The 22,150-nt window shown below is 39.0% G+C and overlaps 1 protein-coding gene and 1 long non-coding RNA gene across 2 annotated transcripts in view; one reads left to right on the top strand and one right to left on the bottom strand.

Moving 5' to 3' along the window:
• Window positions 1–20,389, top strand: part of SNX7 (sorting nexin 7) — a 28,161-nt gene extending 7,772 nt beyond the window's left edge. Inside the window, exons 3-9 of the mRNA XM_061461768.1 lie at window positions 713–823; window positions 1,267–1,431; window positions 2,405–2,609; window positions 4,472–4,671; window positions 8,310–8,390; window positions 13,288–13,440; window positions 19,996–20,389. Coding sequence (XP_061317752.1) covers window positions 713–823; window positions 1,267–1,431; window positions 2,405–2,609; window positions 4,472–4,671; window positions 8,310–8,390; window positions 13,288–13,440; window positions 19,996–20,076 — 996 coding nt within the window. The 3' untranslated portion in view covers window positions 20,077–20,389. The remainder of the gene's footprint in view (window positions 1–712; window positions 824–1,266; window positions 1,432–2,404; window positions 2,610–4,471; window positions 4,672–8,309; window positions 8,391–13,287; window positions 13,441–19,995) is intronic.
• Window positions 3,331–12,878, bottom strand: LOC133273428 (uncharacterized). The gene is made up of 3 exons (XR_009744792.1): window positions 12,033–12,878; window positions 7,177–7,217; window positions 3,331–3,906 (listed from the first exon to the last, which is right to left on the bottom strand). It is a non-coding gene; the product is annotated as an uncharacterized LOC133273428 (long non-coding RNA).
• Window positions 20,390–22,150: the final 1,761 nt, after the last annotated feature.

Raw genomic sequence — 22,150 nt, 5'->3', positions numbered from 1 at the left:
TGTGCAACAATGCATGTTAAACAGCACACATTAATGAAAATACGGGCTCTTTGTGGCTTGATTTGAGAAGATAGAGCACTGATAAAATAAATGTCATGGTCTGACAACTTTGCAACCCTGTAATAAGCATTTTTTCCTGCTCATTAAAGGTTTGTTGGCGAGTTCTAACAAAGGGCTACAAAACTAGAAGTGATAATGGAACACAGAGTCCGTTAAGCAGTGCAGGAAGTGTTACTGCTATGATATGCTGAAGTTTTCATTTCTTGAATGTGGGGATTGTTGCCTAGTGTCAGCAAGTCCTGAGGATGTATGGCAGCTATTTGGGGCTTTTATTTGGAATGCTAAAAAATGGACGTTCCTCACTGGTGGATTATTAATAACTTGCAAAGAAGTGCCCTAAAAGTAAGGAACACAACCATGATTACTGAAAGGAAAACACCACACTAAAATAATGATTGAAATATTCTGAAACACTGTGGGAGGCTAATATTGTAAGTGACTCTTTTTACAACAAAACTTTGATTTCTTGCTCAAATGAGATGTGTTTTATCTCTTCAAGTTGATCGTTGAACTTCAAGAGCCAGCAAGCAAATAGCACAGGCAAAATAGAATCACAAGTATTCAGTTTTCTTTTAAATCTAATACTATTCTGTTCTTCTTTTATTTTTTGGCACCTTAACCTAGGCCTGTTTTTTCTGCCTCTGTTTTTCAGACATCCCGGGGTGAATTTGACTCCAGTGAATATGAAGTTCGAAGACGGTACCAGGATTTCCTTTGGTTGAAGAGCAAACTTGAAGAAGCACATCCAACACTGATTATTCCTGTTTGTTCAATTATTTGTTAAAATATTGGTTAATTTATTTGTATTTGTTTATAAGATGGCTTCAGTGTTCTATGGAGATGCTTGAGGGCTTTCTTCAGTTTCAAACTCAACCTCTTTTTATTAGTTTTACATGTATGTGATAATTAAAAATCCCATAAAGGTATCCCATAAATACCCATAAAGCTATTATGGTTCTAATTGTGCCATTTGCAGTAATTTATGCCCTTCTTTCTTAGTTGTACTTGTATTCTTCTGCACTGTGTGCTAAAAGAGCCATGTTCTTTTAGCACCACTATTGAATATGATAACTTTATAACAGTTTGGGGTTTGTATGGTGGATTTTACAAGGGTTTTTTACCTGTTTTTTTTAGTAAGTTGAAGAACTATAATAATACCCATGATATTATGCAAAAGATACAATCTATTTCTTCTTCTTTCCATAGCCATTGCCTGAAAAATTCATCATGAAAGGAATGGTGGAACGATTCAGTGATGAATTCATTGAGACTCGAAGGAAAGCTTTACATAAATTCCTGAACCGCATTGCTGATCATCCAACTTTAACTTTTAATGAAGACTTCAAAATTTTTCTTACTGCACAGGCCTGGGTAAAATGACTTTAGTTTTGTATTTACAGATGTGTGAAACCACGTCTTGTGTTAGTAGAGTATATCAGGAGTCTCATAGTGTCAGTAGATTCAACAGTGTCCTCCCACAGCTTGTGACAGACGTGTCAGAAGAAGACAGGGGATTTATGAAATATTCATTCCCTGAGATAACCTTTTCTTCTGTGCTTTTGGTACATAAAAACTGTATTTATTGTTACAAATTGTGTTGCTATAAATATTGCTGTATCTTCCATAGCAGCTTTTCTTGCCCCATTTTGGATTTCTATGTCAAATTCACAATATCTCAACTCTGCATGCTTTTTGGTATACAGATAAGCTTCCAAGATGATATGAAAAGTGGTATTTAAAATTAATTCTTGTTTTGGCATGGCACTGTCTTTTTCGTCTGCTTTTCTCAAAAGAGATATACTAGTCTCATAAAACTCAAATACAGCCTTTGAATTTCCTGTTGTAGTTTTGCATGATGTATCCAGTTGAAAATTGAACGTTTGTACTCAGCAAAAGCTCTGAACTTCAGCAAAGCTTATTCTAACAACATAGAAAAAGAGTTAAGGAAAACAAAGAGATGGATTACTTCTTCCAGTAGGAATACTGTTTGCTTTTCTCAATGACTTATTCCAGCAATAATTACCTCTGCTTGCCTGTCAAAAGGCTAAATTGCAAACCAGCTACCTCACCCTAAGGAGTGAAAGGGTAAAGGTTCTTGGGAGAGAGTGATAACACAGCACGCTTGTGTTTGCCCAGAAAGCTGAGCTAATAAATGCACGTGACAGGAAGAGTTCTGACACTGATCTCGTAAGTTTAAAGTAAAGATTTCTATGCTAAAATAAAACAACGCATGCAGAGGTTTAAGTAGTTTTGTTGGGGTTTTTTTTTGAAGAAAAAGCTTTAAAATATGTGTTAGAGAATTTAAAAGAAACTACTTGGAAGTAAACACTTGTTCTGTCCTTAGGAACTCTCCTCCCACAAGAAGCAAGGTCCTGGTTTGCTGAGCAGGATGGGACAGACCGTCAGAGCTGTAGCATCCTCAGTGAGAGGAGGAGGAGTTAAAAATCGTCCTGAAATGTTTACAGAAATGAACAGCTATATGGAAGCATTTAGTCAGAAAATCAATGTACTTGACAAAATAGCCCATAGAATTTACAAGGAAGAAAGGGGTAAGTGGAAAACAAGTATCAGTTTTATTGATGAAAGAAATGAGTATATTGGCAAAGTAAATTAGTTTTCATTATGCCAGGCAAAGTTCCCAGCAAGCAGGAGAAAGGAGAGATTGGTGTTTCTATTGTACTTTTCATAATGGTTATTGTTTTGGCAGCCCTTCAAATTAGTTTGAGTAACTTGTTAACAGGAAGAGTTTTAACTTATCATTGAACTACTTGACCAGGAACTTAGAAAAAAATGTAGCAAGTTTGACTCTATTTTTACTTGTGCTTTTTGGAAAGCTGTGTGACCTTTTGTTTTGTACTTTGAGTGGAATGTGAACAGTCACAGTTTTCTGGGCTGTCTCATACTGGCATAATGCTGTCTAGAGTCCAGATCTCTAAACATTTCTTTTCTGGGTTTCATTCTGCACCTTTTTCCATGTCGACCAAGGAGATTTTAGGGTTTTTTAAATAGCTTTACCATTGGCTGTAATTTCTGTTAGAGTTTTCTTAAGAAGGATAGCTTAATCTCAATTTTCTCCTTAAGTAACAGCAGTTTGCACCTCTTTGGAATGTTACATTTCTGACTTTCTGAGATTAACCCTCATCTCAGACTAGGCCTATTCAGTAGAACTTCCACTGGTCAGCACTTGAAGGGATTTTATTGTCTGTATAATATAATTTGAAGGGCTGCACTGTGTTCTTTAAGAACTGAGCCCTTGTGCAGTACCAGACCTCAGCGTGTCCTCACTAAAATGGAGAGGGTCTTATAGAAGGAATTGTTTCTTTTGATATCATTCATTTCAGTGGAAGTAACTGGTTGAGATCCATAGGATCAAGGCATCAATGCCAAAATATTTCTCGGAAAACCTCATGAATTTTGACATGCTCCCAAATGCTGTAGATCATATCTTTCTAGATTTTCAAAATAGCACTGGGCGGAACACTTGTGTGCAGGGCTGCACTGTTGTGGATGGTGATAACTGATTCAGACAACATTCGTGCTTGCAGTAGCTTAACATGGGATTCTTAATGACATCTTTCATGGAGGTTTTTGTTGTCCATTTAATCTCAAAGTAAGCATTACACTCTTCATGCCACATGGCTGCTTTGCACATTTTCTTGGACATTTCTTTATTATCACTTCAGTTGTGATGAAATTGAGTTTTCAATACATGACCAGCACGTTCACAATACCGTCCTGTAAACATGCAGCTTCCAGATCATAGCCAGCCTTGCCCAAGTTTGGCCCTACCAAATGGCACAATGGTGAATTCTGGGCTTTTTGTCTGCTTACAGATTATCACTTGGCCTAGAGACAGAAGAGAATTTGTAGGACCTCCTAGTATTTAGATCAGTAAAAACTACTAAATGAGCTAACACCTGCAGAACTGGAATCAAGTTCAGTGTGTCTTCCGAAGCTTGTGGGACATAGTAGGCTTAGTAGACAGGCTTAGTAGACAGGACTTGGAGCGCTACTGTAGCAGAGGAATTCAGGGCAGTAGAAGCAAATCAGACGGACTTCTGCCCAGAGATGCTATGGCTCCTGTCCCTCTCTATGAAGACAACATGAACTAATTCGGGTCATTGGGTCTTGAATACAATTCTTGAGGTCTACCTGAGTATGTGTGTTCTTTTGAAATGACTGGGGCATTTTTGCTGATAGGTTTCTAGGAACTGCTTAATTACAAGACATTCATTGCTTAGTTTATTCATAAGCAATGAACTGCAGTTTACTTACCTCAGTCACTTGAGCAGATTTAAACCTTAGCCTCAGTCTCTTACTTTGTTCACAGCAAACTAGGAGGTTGCAATTAGTATCACTTAGACATCTATTAATGAACAAAAGAGTAATATGCATATATGTTCCTGTTAAGAGTATTTTAATGAAATGAAAGAATATGGCCCCATCCACACACTGTGGTCAGCATCAGAAGAAGATATAGCAGAGTCCCTGAAAGGTGTTGCCAGCTGCATTGACAAGTGCTGCAAGGCTACAGAGAAGAAGATGGCAGGGCTCTCAGAAAACCTGCTTCCCATTCTACATGAATATGTCCTCTACAGTGAAATTCTGATGGTAAGTGTTCCTTAAGGATTGCTTATGGCTGTATGTAAAATCTGGTATAGTCCAGTAACAAACTCTAGAAGAGAATTCTGTCTTTATGAAAAGTGCACAGCAGGGGATAGCTGTCCATTAGGGAATCCGGTTCTATTTCCCTTGCTAATCAGGCAAGAGGCACCCCTTCCAGATGAGATCTTAGTAGTTTTGGCTAGCGGGCAGCCCTTTGTAGATGTGCTAAAGAACATGAGGTTTTGCCATCTGCACTGTAGCAGAGAGACAGGATCACAGAAAGGTTTGAGGAAGAGCAGCTGGGAAAGACCTCCTCTGAAAGGAGTCTGAAAGGCCTTCCTTTCTGCTGAAATATGAACTCATCAAGCAACAGATTGTGTGGGGGAAAAGGAGTGGAGAGGTTTTTCCCTTTCCAGGAGATGTTCCTAAACTGTGTTTTCTTTTTTCCAGAACAGCAGGGAGCTTCCAGTCCCTGTGCCGTTATATAAGCAAGTGTTAGTCTTTGCCATAAGCTGATGCTTTCAGTTCCCTTTATGTATGCGTTTTTCTTAACACTCAGAGAGAATGGAAAAAATCTCACTACAGAGTTGACAAAGTCAGTGCTGATGGATAATCAACATGATTAAGTAACTGAATTCAGCATATAATTCCTACTCCGCTGCCTCCAGGAAGCAAAAAATGCGTACAAACCCCTCTTTGTCTAGGTTTTGAGCAATGCAAGCTGCAGGATCTGTTCTTGCCTTACTGCTGGGAACCCAGCTGCTGCTGCAGTGGTTTCTGAGTAGGAGCTGAGAGTGTGTTATAGGCCATGGGTAGAGCAAGACCCAAGTTAACTGAGCCTTTCCTGGCACTGAACAGAGAATTGCCAGTTTCTCAGTAAGGCTTAAGAATTATTGCTGCAATGCCCGCAGGGAAATGGGGGTAGGAACTGCTTTGCTTAAAGCTCTGAATTGATTCCTACCAATTGCAGGTCTTATTCCTCTGCCCCCCCCTTACAGACTTCACATTTTCTGTTACCCATGAGCATTCCTAGCCTTCATGCTATTGAGGAGATGCTGCCTGCCCATTGCCTTCTACTTCGCATCACCCTTTCTCTTTTTCCAGTATCTGGAATTCTACTTTTGAATATCACTCTTTTCTATTTTCCAGTATCTGAAGGGGGCCTACAAGGATGCTGGAGAGGGCCTCTTCATTAGGGATTATGTAGTGATAGGACAAGGGTTGATGGGTTCAAAGTGAAACAGGGGAAGTTCAGGTTAGATCTAAGGCAGAAGTTCTTCCCTGTGAGGGTGCTGAGGGCTGGCACAGGGTGCCCAGAGAAGCTGTGGTTGCCCCATCCGTCGCAGTGTTCAAGGCCAGGTTGGAGACAGGGGCTTGGAGCAGCCTGCTCTAGTGTGAGGTGCCCCTGCCCGTGGCAAGGGTTGCAACTGGATGATCTTAAGGTTCTTTCCAACCAAAACCATTCTGTGATTGTGATTCTGATTCTCAGATATTCTCTTTTGTCCAGAGCACAGAGAGGTTCCTGTGGACAAGCCCCAGAGTGACTGCCTGGCTCTTTATGCACATTACAAACAGCTGTTGCCCATGACCTTGTTTCTTTCTGCTTACAGTGTTCTTCATTCAACATTTGCAACACAGGATTAGGCTGCCGTGTAGTTCTGTCCAGAAGAAAATCTTCCTTCACTTGCTCATTCCTATTCTACAACTGTTTCTTTCCCTTCATTTACAATGGATTTTTTGTTTTCCTACAGCTTGCTTCCCTCTTGCAGTTGGGAGTGGGCAAACTTCTACTCACACTAAAAATACAAGAAGGGAAGTCACACACTAGTAAAACCTGCTTTCAGACGTGTGTTTAGCCCCTCATCACAGGGACCTTTGTGCTCTGCTGCTAGGATCATGGGGAGATGAGCAGGAGAAGGTGTGGTGGATACAGTACAATCCTTGTATTTTCCAGGTTTGGAAGCTCAGCCTGAATCTGAGGAAAGCAGTGAATTCATAGCTAAAATATATACATCTGGATTGGCTCCTTCCTAAGTGACTAACAGAACAAATCTGGGGAGTGCAGAGTCCTGCTGTGCCTCAGGGTACAAACTGCAGCATTAAATCGGTTATGGGTCCACGTATCATTATTTGAGGGTTTTATGGCAGGGTACCATAAAATATTACACAAAAAACATTGTACAAGTATAATAATATGCTTTAAAAACTTTAAAAAGTCCCTTTCTTTGCCATTAGAAGTCAGCACTTGTCTGCAGTTGTAGCACATTAATATTAAAGTAATTGGGTTTATCTTGTAATTTAAGGACTATTTGTGGTAAAAGTTGCCAAATAATCATTAAAAGAGTTTTAAAAGAGGCAAAAGAAATAGAAAAAGCATTTTTAAGGACAGCTTTTCCAAACATACTCATTTTGCTAAATGTTTTCTCTGTTTATCTAACCAAAAGATACCCTGAGCTATAAAGATATAGATTGATGAGCATTAGTGTATATTGCTAATCTGTTACTACTCACATTTGTCCATTCAGGTTCACCAATATTTTTCTAGTGAGTACCTGTTGAAAAGTTATTTGATAATTAACCTCCTAAATTCTTCTGTTGTGTTTGTTAAAGTGACAAGATTTCAAAGCGAACTCAGTCAGATAAGACAGCTAGAGAAGGTAGAGCTGCTTGTGCCCTCTGCTATTTCAACATGCCCTCTGCTAGAGGTGAATTCACAGAATCTCTTCAGTATATGCAGAAGAAGCAGTGTGGCAAGGTGATGTAAAAGAAGGGTTTGAGATTTGTATTCTATATCTGCTTCTGACTTCTTTTCTTTTTAAAGAGGATGAAAGCCTTGTAACATTTCTGCAAGATAAGCACACCTGAGTATGCTTTTCCAGATGACGAAACTAAGGCTTCATCAAGGTCACAGAGCAAGTGAGCATTGGAAATGGAAATCTAATCATAATACCATTCCTGTTTTGTAGTTCAAGTAACATTCCTTCTCCTTTCTAACTATTTTTAACATTATGCTAAAAAGCCAATATCTACTAAGACAGTTTTAAAGGAGGTAATAGTTACATACCCTGAAAATAAGCACACGTACCAGTGTTAGCACATCTCTCATTTTCATTATAATTTCATCTGATTCTTCTAAACTACTTTTGGCACTTACAAAATAATATTGAAGGTTAAACTCACAATTGCAGGAATATCATTTTTAGTCATTTTTTCTACTCTATACTGTAACTTTTTTCTCAAAGAAGATACTTTTGTTCCTGAGATTGGGCAAACTCATGTTGCTGGTTTCAAATCTGAATCTATACTAAGTTGAGCTGATACTATGTAAGCTGCTGTTGTAGATTTTCGCATACAGGCATACAGTGACACTATGTATGGCAGATTCTTGTAGCACTGATTTGGGATTTACCAAGATTCTTGAAAAACACGTAAGATAAATAAAATACAGGTATTGAAAAGTAAGTTCATGATTTTAAGGGTTTTTTCCTAGAAAATACATGTATCAAGTCCAAAATACTAAATGGCATCATTCTGTGATCTTGGTTCATTTCTTAAATAGCCAAGTTGTTTGATGGTTTTCTGTACAGATGGCTAAAATTTGGTGACGTTTACTACTTTCTTTCTTTCTCTTTTTCTCTATGAAGGGTGTTTTGAAAAGGAGAGACCAAATTCAAGCTGAGCTCGACTCCAAAGTTGATGCCAGTAAAAAGGCAGAAAAGGATCTGGTGAGTATGTACAGAAAGTTGAAATTTTCCAGGCCTTATTCTAACTGTAAAAGATGATCCCCTGAGGAAAGCATGTCATGGAATCATAGAATGGTTTTGGTTGCAATGGACCTTAAAGAGCATCCAGTTCCAAACCCCTGGCATGGGCAGGGGCACCTTCCACTAGAGCAGATTGCTCCAAGCCCTGTCCAACCTGGCCTTGAACACTGCCAGGGATGGCTTTTACTTCCGGGCACCCTGTGCCAGCGCCTCAACACCCTCACAGGGAGAAACTTCTGCCTAAGATCTCATCTCAGTCTCCCAGGTTGAAGCCAATGCCCTTGTCCTGTCCCTACAGGTCCCTGTCCAAAGCCCCTCTCCAGGTTTCTTGTAGCCCCTTTAGGCACTGGGAGATGCTCTGAGGTCTCCCTTTAAGGATCCTTCCCTTCTCCAGGCTGAACAAGCCCAGCTCTCTCAGCCTATCTCCACAGGAGAGGTGCTCCAACCCTCAGAACATCATTGTGGTCCTCCTTTTGACTCTGCTCCAACAGCTCCTTGTCCTTACGAGTACTGAGCACAGTACTCCATGTAGGGTCTCACAGGAGCAGAGTAGATGGGTAGAATCACCTCCCTTGACCTGCTGGCCACGCTTCTTTGGGTGCAGCCCAGCATACATTTGTCCTCTGAAGCCATGCTTTATAACTGCATAATCTGTAATTCTGATCCTTAAAATTACTTGGTCTTCGTAGCTATGCATGTCCTGTAAAGGCAGTCATGAGAAAGAGGCACAGCTTCAGCAGATAGGACACTGAAGCAAAGGAAAAGCAAACAGTGGGTGACCACTCTTGTTTTGTTAACCCAGTCTGTACCATAGCTTAATATTGGCACTTCTCTTTACTTCCACACTGGGAGATAAAGGAAAGGAGGATTTGCTGCAGTGCTCTTGGAGCTGCTGCTCCAAGGATGGATATTGACATTTTTAAAATTCTTGTATAACTCTCCAGCCCAAATAGTGTTCTTTTAGCGCAGTGTTATCACAAAGTGTTACACAGAATACATAAAAATGACTAATAACTTTTTAGTACATCAAAGGAAAAAGTCCTTGACATTTCAGGTACTTTTAATTAGGGTTGTTGTAATCAGCTTTCATGTAAAGATGAGCTGCTTAGATGGGGTTTGGCACTTGAAATGCATATTTTTCTGTGATTTCTTGTCACTGAGCTGAATAATTCAGTTATATTAGCACTGTCTGAGCTCTACGATGGCTATAGCATATTTTGTACCAATTTGCCTTTCTGTCCTGCAGTAGGACAGTAAGTAAATACCTCTAGGTTTGTTTTTTCCTGAAGTAGAAATTCTGTTCTCTTATATCTTCTGCTGTCCTGTGGTTTCATAGAGTATTGCCTGGCAGCATGTGGTCTTTTCAGAATGTATTTCTGATGCAGATCTGATGAGTCCTCAGACAAGGCACATGCACCCTCTCTTCCTGAACTGGTACAGACAAAAAGGAGTATTTTTCCTTGCATAGTATTGATCATACCATGTTGAGTTCATCTCGACAGTGCTTACTCTGTAAGGAGGTATTTGTACTTGCTTCCAGTAAAATTTGGAGATCTTGTTTGTTTTCACTGTTTCTGTGTTTCCAAAGCCATGTTTACAGTTTTGGTAAAAGCCTTTGGCCACTGGGATTATCCAGGTGTTTTGGACATTGGGATTATCCAGGTGTTCAGATCTTGGCTTTATCTTTCCAACTCCTCTTATTTCTTACTCAGTTCAAAACCCCCTTTTTGCAGAGCCTGATTCTCCCTTCAGTCTCACAAGAGCAGTAGAACAGATTTCTGTCTGTCTAATCTGATCATAAACCCCTGTGTTATCCAATGGAGTGGCAGGTGTAGCCTGAAGACTACTTCTTCATTGGAAGTTGAAGGCTTTTTCTATGAATTTTAGTTTGGCCACTGCTATTTTTAACCATTCAAGTAACTTGTAATCACTTTCTTCATCTGTTTTTTTAGTGTAATAATTTGTACTCTCTCTATATATATGTTGAAATATTCTGCTCACATTTCAAACCAGACTGATTTTAGAACCAAAGGTGGTCATACTACATGTTAGTGTCATTGGAATTGGTGTCAAACACTGAGTTTGGCTGTATTTGCACAATTCTATTCCTAAGCAGAACTTATGTAGCTTCTAATGATCTTATAGATGTCAGATTGAACTTGTCAGTGCAATTTAGTAGCGAGAAATTCTGCTGACAACGAGTGGCATGAACTCTAATCTCATTTGAAGCGTATTTCCACCATAGATAAGGAATCTCAGACTGTCATTATAGCTGATAAAAGCCTGCAAGTTCTTTAGCATTGGTCATGACAACCATTAGATGATTTAACCAACAGGAGGTTATACAGCAGGAGAATGCAAAACATCTCCAAGGTCAGTGCAGCTGAAAGAGGCTGGAATCACAAATCAAACTTCAGGAGATGTCAGGTTCATTGGCTGAGAAAAACTGTTTTCTTGAGTTGTGCTTCTGCTACTGGGCTTTTACAAAGTTGCTGGTGGTGCTGCTAAAAAGCCAGAACCTTGTCTCCCTCTCCAAAAGTTAGTCCATGAAGAAGGCAGTTGTTCACAGTATGGAAGGTTTGAAAACTGTGAGTTTGGATGCAGGCTCTGACAGAGGTATCTGGGAGGACTTTGCTTATCTAGACCTTTCTTCCCTCCAGGCTGAAAAGATGTTGGGAGTTTGTGGCTCTTTTCACTCCCACACTCCATTCTGAAAGCATAAACAGCAATGCTAGAGCATCCCTTTGTGGCTTGTTTTTTTTTAACAGTTTTGGTACTGCCACTAGTGCTTTTGACAAGAGGTTGGTATAATGTGCTCTGACAGAGACAGATGAGCATTAAATGCTAACTTGAGGATTTTTGTGTTCAGGATTGAAACTGAGTAGTAAAGAGATGAATTGCTGAATTTATCACATTCTGAATATATCTTATGCTTTAACTCACAGAATCATAGACTCACCAAGCATAGGCCTACAAGGATGCTGGAGAGGGACTCTTCATCAGGGACTGTAGTGATAGGACGAGGGGTAATGGGTTCAAACTTAAACAGAGGAAGTTTAGATCCTGGCGCTGGGCACCAACTCTAGGCTAAGAAGGATTAGTATCACCAAGCTGTAGGATTAATTCACAGAGCAGATAGGAATTTGTGCTGTTTTGCATAGTGTGACTGTAAAATGCTATGTCACTTACCAGGTAATTTGGCTATTAGGTCAATTCTCTTTGGCTACAGGTTCACATCTGGTTGTGTTCTGCCCTAGCAGTGCCTGGTTCCCAGTTCCTGTCCCATCGTCTGAGGTCTGATGAGCACTATCCTGTGTTTCACTGATAGATTTAATTTATCCTGCTAGCTGCTTCAGTGAGATCAGTGTAAGAAAACTGATTCAGAATCTTATTTAATTTGCAGGATAAGTTGTGTAAATGAGGAACACATTAGGTAGATGGTTTTGTTGGACCAAGCCATTCTTCTTTGGTTTCTGCTGTCATGGCAGCTGAAGAGGGTGGCATTTATGTTATCAGCTGTGAAAAAGTAGACCTTAAACATCTCTACTTCAGATGAAGAAGCATGGTGTAATGCTGTCTTTAGACCTTAAGTCCAACTCTTACCTTGATAGAGCACACAATTTCTTTTGGGTTGTAGAGGGTGATGTTTAAACAGCATATCCAGGCAGGAATGGAGAACAGAGTCTGCTTCTCCACATCATGTTGTGACTACACTGTGGAAGAAATTCAGAGTTCCTAGAAAAGGCAAGACAAAAACACCCTGTAAAAAAAAGTCTCAAAGATATGAAGAATGAGATAAGAGGAAGCTGCCACAACCAAGAGTTCGAAGTCAGAAAGGTTCTTTATGTGTGCAGCCTAACTCATTGCCATACAGAGGCTTTTTTTCCTGTAAAAGCAGAATATGGATTCAGCTGCCTTTCCTACACCAAATCATCTGAAAATATTCACTGTTTTCAGTATTCTGTGTGCATTTAGTTTTGGTATTTCAAGGAAATGCAATTAACATGAGACGTGCCCAAAATACCAAATCCAGCTGCCTATAATTCCTTTAAAGGTGATTTCCCCACACTTAAACTTTAGATTAACCTTTTCATATTGAATACAGTGTTGGCAGTTGAAATTACCTGTGTCCATAGTTTAATTACTGATCTGGCTAGATAATTGAACTTGGGCTTTTCAGCTCCATCTACTTCCTCATTCCCATTAGCTGAAAAGTCACTTTGTGTGTGTACAGTGAGTAGAAGCAAATGATGGCTGTAGAGTAGCCCTCAAGGTTTTGGGCCTGGATCACTGTAGAAGAGTTTCTTCTCTGCAGAAGTCCTTTGGTTTACTTTCTTTCTCTGTTTCTGCATTTCTCTCATATGGTCACACAGACATTAGTTCCACAGGAAAAGACAGCAGTGTGACAGGCAAGAAATCAGGCAGTTTGTGCTTTTGATTTCTACTGTCTTCTCCCCCTTCTGTTTTCTCCTGAGGTTCTCAAATGTTCTATCAGGTTTTCCTCAGTTTTCTGGCAAAATCTACTCTGCATAGTTGATTTGGTGTTTTCTTTTTTAGATGCATTACTGTCAAGTGCTAGTGAAGAGGTGCTAGAGTTTGTTAACTTCTCAGTCAATACAAATATCTTCAGCATCACTTTACTTCTGCTCTAGAATTTCTATTGTTAATATCTCAGACTTTTTCCCAAGTTATTCATTAAGAATAAAACTTACATTTTCTCTTGGGGCATGATTTTCTGTGCTAGGTTAAACACCAGCCTCGTTTCTGCATTTCTTTCCTTGCACTACAAACACTTGATTTCAATCCCTTTGAAATCATGCCTTTACTAATATTTTTTATGTTTACAATTCATATTTAGTTCTCAGAAGAGATTGGGAAACTTGAAGACAAAGTCGAATGTGCCAATAATGCCCTGAAAGCAGACTGGGACAGGTGGAAGCAAAATATGCAGTGTGACATGAGATCAACTTTCACTAATGTGGCTGAGAATAACCTCCGTTATTATGAAGAGGTAAAACCACTTTCACAATAGCAGCGTTATTCTTTCATAGATTATTTCAGTGGAGAAGTCCACAGATTGTCTGTAAAGACAAATTTTTGCATTTTAGTCCAGACCTGTGTTAAGTTCAGGATGAGTTTTTGTGGGAAGAGGGAGACAGTTATCCTTAACTGGACATGTTTCAAGCCATATGCGTTTCATTTTTTCCCAAGTGCTTGATCCTGAGTTCATCATCGACAGAGGGCACTCTAGTTTTACTAACCATTTAACCACATAATTTGGACCATATTTTGTGGTTCAGTGTCGGCTGCTATAGTTCAGTTTGGAAATCCTTTGCTGTAACTGCATGAAGAAGGCCTCTGGAATACTGGAACTTCTGTTAAATATATGAGGAAAACATTGAAATGTGATTCCATTTCAGACAGCACATTCAGGAAGTCCTTATTGTTTTTCTAAAGGAATTGTCTTTCGTGAAATAATCAGACTTTAGGAATATAATTTTTAGGAGTTAATATGAAAAGCTTAAAAAATACAAATGCTGCAAGTATGTAAAGTGAATAAATCAAATCTCTTTATAATGGAAACTTACTCCTTCAGAAAGGAAGTGGTTGCAATTAGATTCTTATTTTCATATCAAATGCCACAGATAATATTCTTGGTGAGAATTCCCTTTTACAAGGATGTGTACTGAGACAGAGAACTTGAAAACATATAACCAAATATGTTAAGCATTCTGTGAGGTTTCTTCCTGAGGAACACGCTGTTGATTGAAGAGCACATTTTGAAGACATCCCAGATGTCTTGAAATGATTTAAAGAATTTCTACTTCTTTTGAGAAAAGAATTGCAATATATAAGCCATCTATTAACCATAAATCAGTGATTTCACAGATCTGTGTGGCTAGCTGTGATTTCCAGTCCTGTACGCTGAACTTTTTATGGCGACAGTGTCCTGATTTTACAAATCACTTTGTTAAAACATAATTGAAAAGACAGAGCTCTTGATCATAATCTAATTAATTAACATCTAGTCTATGAGATGCATGGACATCGACAAGCTGTTGTTCCATATTAAAATCAAAATATCTCCTGAAATCAGGCAGCAAGCTTTTGGCATCCTTTCACATTTTCTTCAGTTATTGATGATCTCTGACTTCTATCTCAGCAATATGTGTGTAAAAATGATGCTGAGTGGATTGGAATATTTTCGTAATGAACAATTTGCTAAATTAAACCCCCAAAATAATAATTTATTTCTCTTTCCTGTCTAGAAATGCTTTTTTGCTGATTAGACTTTTAATTCAGAATAGCAAAGCTCATCCTGTACATTAAATTACTCTCATTATGTCACAAACTGGTTTAGCTCTCACATGTCCAAAATTAAACCACTTTCAAGTGTTACCTGTAATTGTATTTCTCCAGATTTAGTCATTAGAAACAAGTAGAGGTATTGCTGTAGCCTTCCAGTTTACTGACTACGTGAATTTAATGTACTTTAATAAGAAGTGATCCTTTGCTTTTGATGCACCATTTGGTGCTTACTAGGCTTTCCCTTGCTGCAGCATCCCTCAGTCTTATTTCCTGCTTCCCCCCCCTCCAAGTATGATCTCTGCATGCTCCCAGGCCATGGATGCCATGGATAGGATTCATGCCCAGCTCTTCTGTTCATCTCCTGTGAGATATCATCTCTTTCTGATTTAGTCAGTACGTGCTTCTCCTCCTTTCCACAGCTTCCTCCCCCTCCAGTTAAAGTCCCATTCTTGCCGGTCGCATGTTATTCTCTATGTCAACATTTCACAGTGCTTTGTTTTTCCCCAGTCTTGCTGACTTCCATTTTCCATGCACACAACAAATTCATGTTGGTGGCCATTCTCTGCATCACTTACACTGCTGAGATCTACAGAGTAATGAGAGACATTTCATGTTTTCTGGTGGATTTTGCAGTAGAGAATCCAGTCCTTCAAGAGTATATGAAACTAACAAACACTAGTGTGATCAAGTCCAACATTGACGTGCATCAAAGTGCGCTAGAACATCTAAAATGTTATTTTGTCTTTGTCACAATATGAGGAAAGAGTATGACCTTACATTTGTTTGGATCTTTCCTTATTTGTAGTTGTCTGAGGGTTCTGCTGTCAATCTGTCAATCATCACTTGAAAGATGTACTTAAAAGAGTATGTCTCATCACATGAAAGAGAATGTCTCCCTTAATCTGAATTGATGGTCATGTTACATGAAGTGCTACTTTCAAGTGTTACCTGTAATTTTATTTCTCCAGATTTATTCATTCAAAACAAGTAGAGGTATTTCTGTAGCTTTCCACTTTATTGACTACCTGAATTTAATGTACTTGAATAAGAAGCGTTCCTTTGATTCTACAGCTGTGGTGTTTCTACACCAGTCTCTTTGTGTCACTCAAAGCTGTGGCAACAAAGATAACTAAAGCCCCATGTTGCATATGTACAGGGTTATGAGAGTGAAGGTTTTGCTGTGATAATGTGCAAGCTATCTTAGAATTTTATTTAAATATTTAAATATAACCATAGAATCATAGAATAGTTAGGGTTGGAAAAAACCTTAAGATCATCTAGTTCCAACCCCCCTGTAATTTAGTAGCCAGGAATTACCAAGACCGAGTATTTGGTATTCCTGTAGCTGGTCTCAAAAGTTCATACGGTTTTCTACTTCCTTTTCTTTGCTTCTGGAAAACAGCTGAACACACACTTAAGTCTCTCTGTATTCCACAAAGGCTTAAAGTCAGTAATATGCTGTATTAATAATGACTGTAAATGCACTGCAAAAATGGGGGGGTGGGGTGGTGGTGGTGGTGTCTGAAACAAGATTTCAAAATTCAGAACCTGATTTCTGAAGTAAATAGCAGTGATTCTTTAGTCTTACAGAGAAAAATGCTTGAATGAAGCATGTGTTAACACCCTACCCTTTATTTTATTCCTTTTCCCCATGCCTTAGGTGTGATGCTATTGTCTGCAATAGCACACCTTAGCACAGACAAAAATCACAGACTGTTCTCAGAGTGGAGTTTACAGCTGAGAAAGATGACTGTCACCAGGAGTATTTTCATTAAGTTAGGTACAGATGCTCTGCAGACTAAAACCAAACCAAGATCTAAAGTTAGTGCTGGTGGTGGTATTATTTAGCCAGCAGGTTTAAAGCATTCCTGGCACAAATGAGCAAAACCAAACCAGGCAATGCTGAACTGTGGCTTCAAAGAGCAATGGAAATTAAACATTTGCTACATTTTTCCTTTTGCTTTTCTCATGTGTTTACTATCATCTTGAGGATATTTACAGCAGCAAAGACAAACACTTTACATGTTTCTCAGCAAGGATCTTTGTTAACCTATTCTCTCCAGAACAAACACCAGAACAAGAAGTAGTGAGATTTTTCAGCCCAATCCAAAGATTAGTTGAACATTCTAAATCCAGCAAATATACCAGAGTTTGGTTTTCCACGGCTTATGAGGCACTGTAGTAAATGCAGGAAGACTGGGTTTTTGTCATAATGTAGGATGATGTTTAATTAGTTTTGGCATGGAAAGAACATGCTTTTCTCTTGTGCATGGATGAGCCTTTTTTTTTTACAGCATAGGCTCTGATTTTCTCATGTCAAACTAATCCTGTTATAATCTTTGCAGCTTAATCAAATCAAAAGCTACAGTCATCTTTGCTATAGTGAGATTCTTGTTGGTAATGACACAACTTTCTCTTTTCCCCAAAATGGAAATCATTTCCTTATTTTCTTAACCATTTCAAGTTTATTTCTGTGACCTACATTGTTGTACAGGCATAAATTGAGCCAAAAGAGTCACTGGGACAAAGCAATACTCCTTCCCCATTACAACAACTTCCTTCGCAATCCAAAGCCCTCCTGCGCCTCTCTAGCTAGTAAAAGCTGTAGAAAAATAGATGAGATTTGTTGCTTGCCCTAGAGGCCTCTGTAGTGATGCATTTAACTAGTAATTTGGTTGCATAGCAAAAAGTTAGCTGCTCATGCATGTTGATTACATCCTACCTTAACAGTGCCTGGGATTTTAGCTAACAAACTTCATGTGATTTCCCAAAGCTTCCACATGGCTGAGCCCATTTGTAACTGTCACTTCAAAGCCATTATCCATCCTTGAACCCTTACTCTTGTCAACCATAAACATTTCTTTTAAATACTTCGAGGAAGATGTTTTTCCTTGCAGTTGGAATCACTGTTTCTGTGAACTCCGGTTTTCATTTCCATGCACCCAGGACTATGACAGTATTTTTGGTCACTTTCTCAGGCACACATAAGATTTTATTTTCAGATTTTACTCCAGAAAATGCCACCAGAAAAGGTATTTTTAAGGTTTCAACCTTGGAGAAGAGGCAACTGGGACAGAAACACACGTGGCACGTGACACACTGCTTCTGCTGTTGTCCCTACTATAGACTCTAGTTTTAGATCTCTTTTTTACTTAGCTGTGCAGTTGTACTAGATATGAAAACCTTTTTGCTGTTGATGTTTCAGAATCAGTGTATGACCTGCAGTAGTAATCAGAGCATTTTAGGTAAAGTAGGCTTATTTAGCTTTTTCCTATTTCATTTTGTGTATTTAGGCTTTTTTATGCCTTCCACCAGGCTTTCACAAGTAATTGGATTATGAATTTCAATCCTCATTGAATTTCCCAGGTTTGGTTTTCCTTTTTCTTCCCTTTTCTGTCTCCTTTGTGAAAGCTGGCTGATCCTCTAGTTCCATCTCAGTTTTCCAACTTCCAGGAAAATGAAGTACGGTCATTCCATAATAATGTTGAAATATCCATCACTAACAAATGTTGTTTATGCAGCTCATGCTTCATAGTAGAAAAATTTGAGCCTAAGGCACAGAGACCTAGTTTTGGGTTGGTGTGGTTAATTATAAAGCTTGTCAGCTGTGATGTCTGACAGTGAAATGAGCCACCATTGCTCTTACAGTTTGGGAAATATGTTTTGGTTATATAAAGGAGGACGAATTAAAAGCTGAATAACTTGTGTAACTGAAAATGTTTTGCATCTTTTGTCTGCAAAGACTTCAGGAGAATGTATCAGTCTGGGTAATGAACATCCTGGGATTGCATTTGAAGATGTGCAGTTTGGCTCAGCATTGCAAAGATAACAGAAAGTCATTTTCGCATTCCAGCCAGTGCTGATACATGTGTTTTAATTCACGTGGCTGAAATCACAGAATGACAACCATGGAGTTACAGGCTAGAAATTAAACTCTTGTTCAGGAAAAGCAAAAGTCAGCCATTGGCAACAAAAGACTTTTCAAGAAAGAGTGATCATTTCTTGTCCCACACCTAGAAAGAGCCTACGAAAACAGATGTGCCTTGCAGCTGACTAGGATGGTAATCCGCACTGAGCTCAATAAGGCAGAAATCAGAGTCCAAGCACCACAGTGAAGACACAGCGCTAACAGCTGTTGACATTTTAAAAACAAGATGCCACCTTCCAGCTCAGGCATCTCAGATAGACTTGCCTGCCACTGTGTCACATGAAGTAGGGGGGAAGCTGTTGATCAAACCTTTAAGGCTTTATACAAAAGGTCAAAAAGACCTTTTAAGCCAGAAATCAGTTTGCAGCAGTTGCAGTTCGTGCTAGTGCCGTTTTCACTGTTTCTCCCTGATTTACCATGTCAAAATAACACTTCTCAAAAAAAGTCAGTGAAGACATAGATTTCCACACAACTCTTTCTTAGCCTGTTGGTCTTCTCTTTTCACAGTAATTTTAACCATACATGTGCTCTGAACAGCAGCACAACGTTGTGTGCTCAAGCAGCAGAAGTTAGTTGGGGATTTTGTCAGCCAGATCAGAAGAAGACTGGAGGAGTAAGTTGGAACTGGATGAGCTTTAAGACCCTTTCCAACCCAAACCATTCTATGATTAAAACAGGGCAGGCAAATTCATGCAATCATTCTATTGCTATGATGCTACTGAAAAAAAGAACCTGTTTCAAATGAAAAACATAGTTTGTACAATTTTAAATACATTTTGCCATGAGGAGAGAAATGCCACTTGTTGTAAGGATGACAATTTCCTCAGCTCCTGCCTTTCTGGTCCCATTTCTTTCCTATTACTCAGGGGCAAAAAGATTTTTTGGTGTGTGTAGAATATAACCCGTTCATTTAAGTTGGAAGTAAAATGAGGTATACAGTAGGAAGCCACAAGGATTACAAGGGAACTGTACCTGACAGTGTGCTTCCTATTTGGTAGAGATCTTTTAACTAAAGGGGGAGATGAAAGAAGAATGTAATTAATGTTAGCATCTTCCATGCTAACACATACCATTGCAATACTCACACTGTGCTCTTGTCATTATGTAAAAGAAGTGACCTTTACAGCTCACTTGGCTTGTTGGCTAACATTCTGCACATCACTGAGCTTCCTAGGAAACCATATTTTGCTCTTACCATAGCCCCACAAAAGCAGCTTGGGACAATGTGGATGTATTCTGCTTTTTTCTTCTCCTTGGCTACCAGATTGACAGGAATCTATCCATCTGCTATATTTATGTGTATTTGTGTTGTCTTTTGTTTTTTTTAAGTGCCTTGCTACATGGGAGTCCTTCCTAGCATCTCAAACAGTGGAGCTTCATATGGAAGAAGATTCTGAAGATCGACCTTGAGTAATATCTCTGCTCAACCTCTGCATAGTCCATGCAGTGTTTCCCAACCAAAGTGCTTTATACAAGATAAAATACATCATTAAATTTAACTGTTAAGAATCAGTGAAACCAGCTTATTGAAAACTCAGGTATTCTAGTCCTGAAGTACATTTTGGAACATGCTATATATTGCTTTATATTGCTTAGCTGTGATCTTACATATTTTTATGCGTGTTTGCATACAATTGTTTTCATAAATATTGCATAATTTGGATATAAAGTATTTTAAGAATGTGAAAATAGCTTCATTTTAATAAAAAGTTTAATAAGAAAAGCTTGGTTTTGTCGTGGATCTTAGCCTGGAAGAAGTATTTTGGTATTTTAGCATGCTTGTTCCATTCCCTTTGTTAGTAATTTCCTGTGAAATTACCTAGTGTAGTCTTCAAGGAGCTCTTTAGGATTATTTTACTAGCTTGTGCTACTCACCCGATGGCAACATGGTACGGAAAGATGCTGAACATGTTCTTGTGAGAGTAATGCTGCTTTAAAGTACTGGTAATTCACTATTCAGATTGCTGTATTTCCATGCCTATTAAACATCTTCAGTTTGACATTTTATAAAGGATAAAAAACCCCTGACAGGTCATGAAACAGACTGTTTCTACAGTGATACAACATTAGTCGCAGCACTGATCCTGCCAACACAAGAGCTCCATTTGGAGTTTGCAGGATCAAACCTTGTATTCCCATGGTTGACCTTCCTGTGATCCTGAACTTCCTCCCTCTTTGAATAGCTGGTGTGCTAAAGAAAGAGATAAGGAAGGAAAAGAGAGTTTTGCATTAAAATGATGGGCTGGGTGGCTGTGAACCTGTCCAGGCAGGCTGAGCCATTAGGAACTCTAGATTCCAGGTGAGACCTGGAATACTAGCATGGCCTTTTCAACACTGCAAGGAACATTGCTTTCATGCTCCCCCTATCAAGTATTAATGAAAGTTCAGTTATTTCTTTCTTTCAGGTATAAAATAGCACTTAAGATGCTTCTGCAATACTGCAGGAAGAATGCATCTCTCCCAGCATGGACAACTCAGATGAGAGGCAAGTCTGTGTTAGGAGGAATTTGGTATGGGTATGGATGCTTGCAGGGGGCACGGAATAACATGGCTGGACTTTTCCTGTTTTACCCTTCCCACTGATTGTTTTTAATATCAGAACTTCTATCAATGTGCTTAATAGCCCTTAATGTCTTTCCTTGTGCTTTATTTTCTTTTGATTTCCATCTAAACTTTTTGTATTTACCATGCTGAATATCGGTGGATTCCAGAATTTAATTGGCAGGAAAAAATCCAATTCATTTTGAGATTTCCTAAACCAGCTACCCAGTAATTTCAGGTAATGCCCTCTGCCTCTTAAACTGGGAGAAGAGGTGAACAACTGCTTCCTATTTGTCTTCCCTGTACCACTCATGAATTGACAAACCTCTAGTGTGCCTTTCAAGCACTGCCTCTTTTCCCAGAGGAAAAGCCATAGCTCAATATCATCTTGTACAACAGGCATTTCACATCTGTGCTCACGGCTGCTGCTTTCCTATTTTCTAGTTCTTCTGAGACTGGGATTCAAAGTGCAGGCACACCAGACATGTAAACGTTGTTGGAATTATGCCTTTGATTTACTTTTCCTCATTCTTTCCTACTCATTTCTAATTTAAAGTAGCACTGAATGCTGAGCTGCCATCCCATAGAACTGTCCACTAACATTAAGAGCTATTCTGAAGATTACTAAATAATTGAATTTCTATCATCAGTGTGTATATATAGGAGAACTGGCTTTTCCCCAGGGAGCATTCATTTGCATTTATTAATACTCAGTTTTGCCTGCTGTTTTTAGCTCCTAATCTCCCAGTAGTTTACACTCCTATAAACAGGATTCCAACAAGATAGACAGCAGTAACACTCTGAATACCAGATAAGCAAGAGTTCAAGAAATTCAGCTGGAACAGGCTTACCTGAAAGGATACAAATCGTTAAATGGAACACAAAGTTAAATACCGAGCCTCTAATTTAGGCTCCTCCAAGAAAGGGTAATGCCTGATGAGCT

This window comes from Pezoporus flaviventris, unplaced genomic scaffold (genome assembly GCF_033815535.1).
Source record: "Pezoporus flaviventris isolate CSIRO_AGI_PZ_B2104156 unplaced genomic scaffold, CSIRO_AGI_Pfla_v1 ptg000001l, whole genome shotgun sequence".
NCBI lineage: Eukaryota > Metazoa > Chordata > Aves > Psittaciformes > Psittacidae > Pezoporus > Pezoporus flaviventris.
The sequence above is the reverse complement of the archived record's forward strand: the minus strand, read 5'-3'. Positions and strand labels throughout refer to the sequence as shown.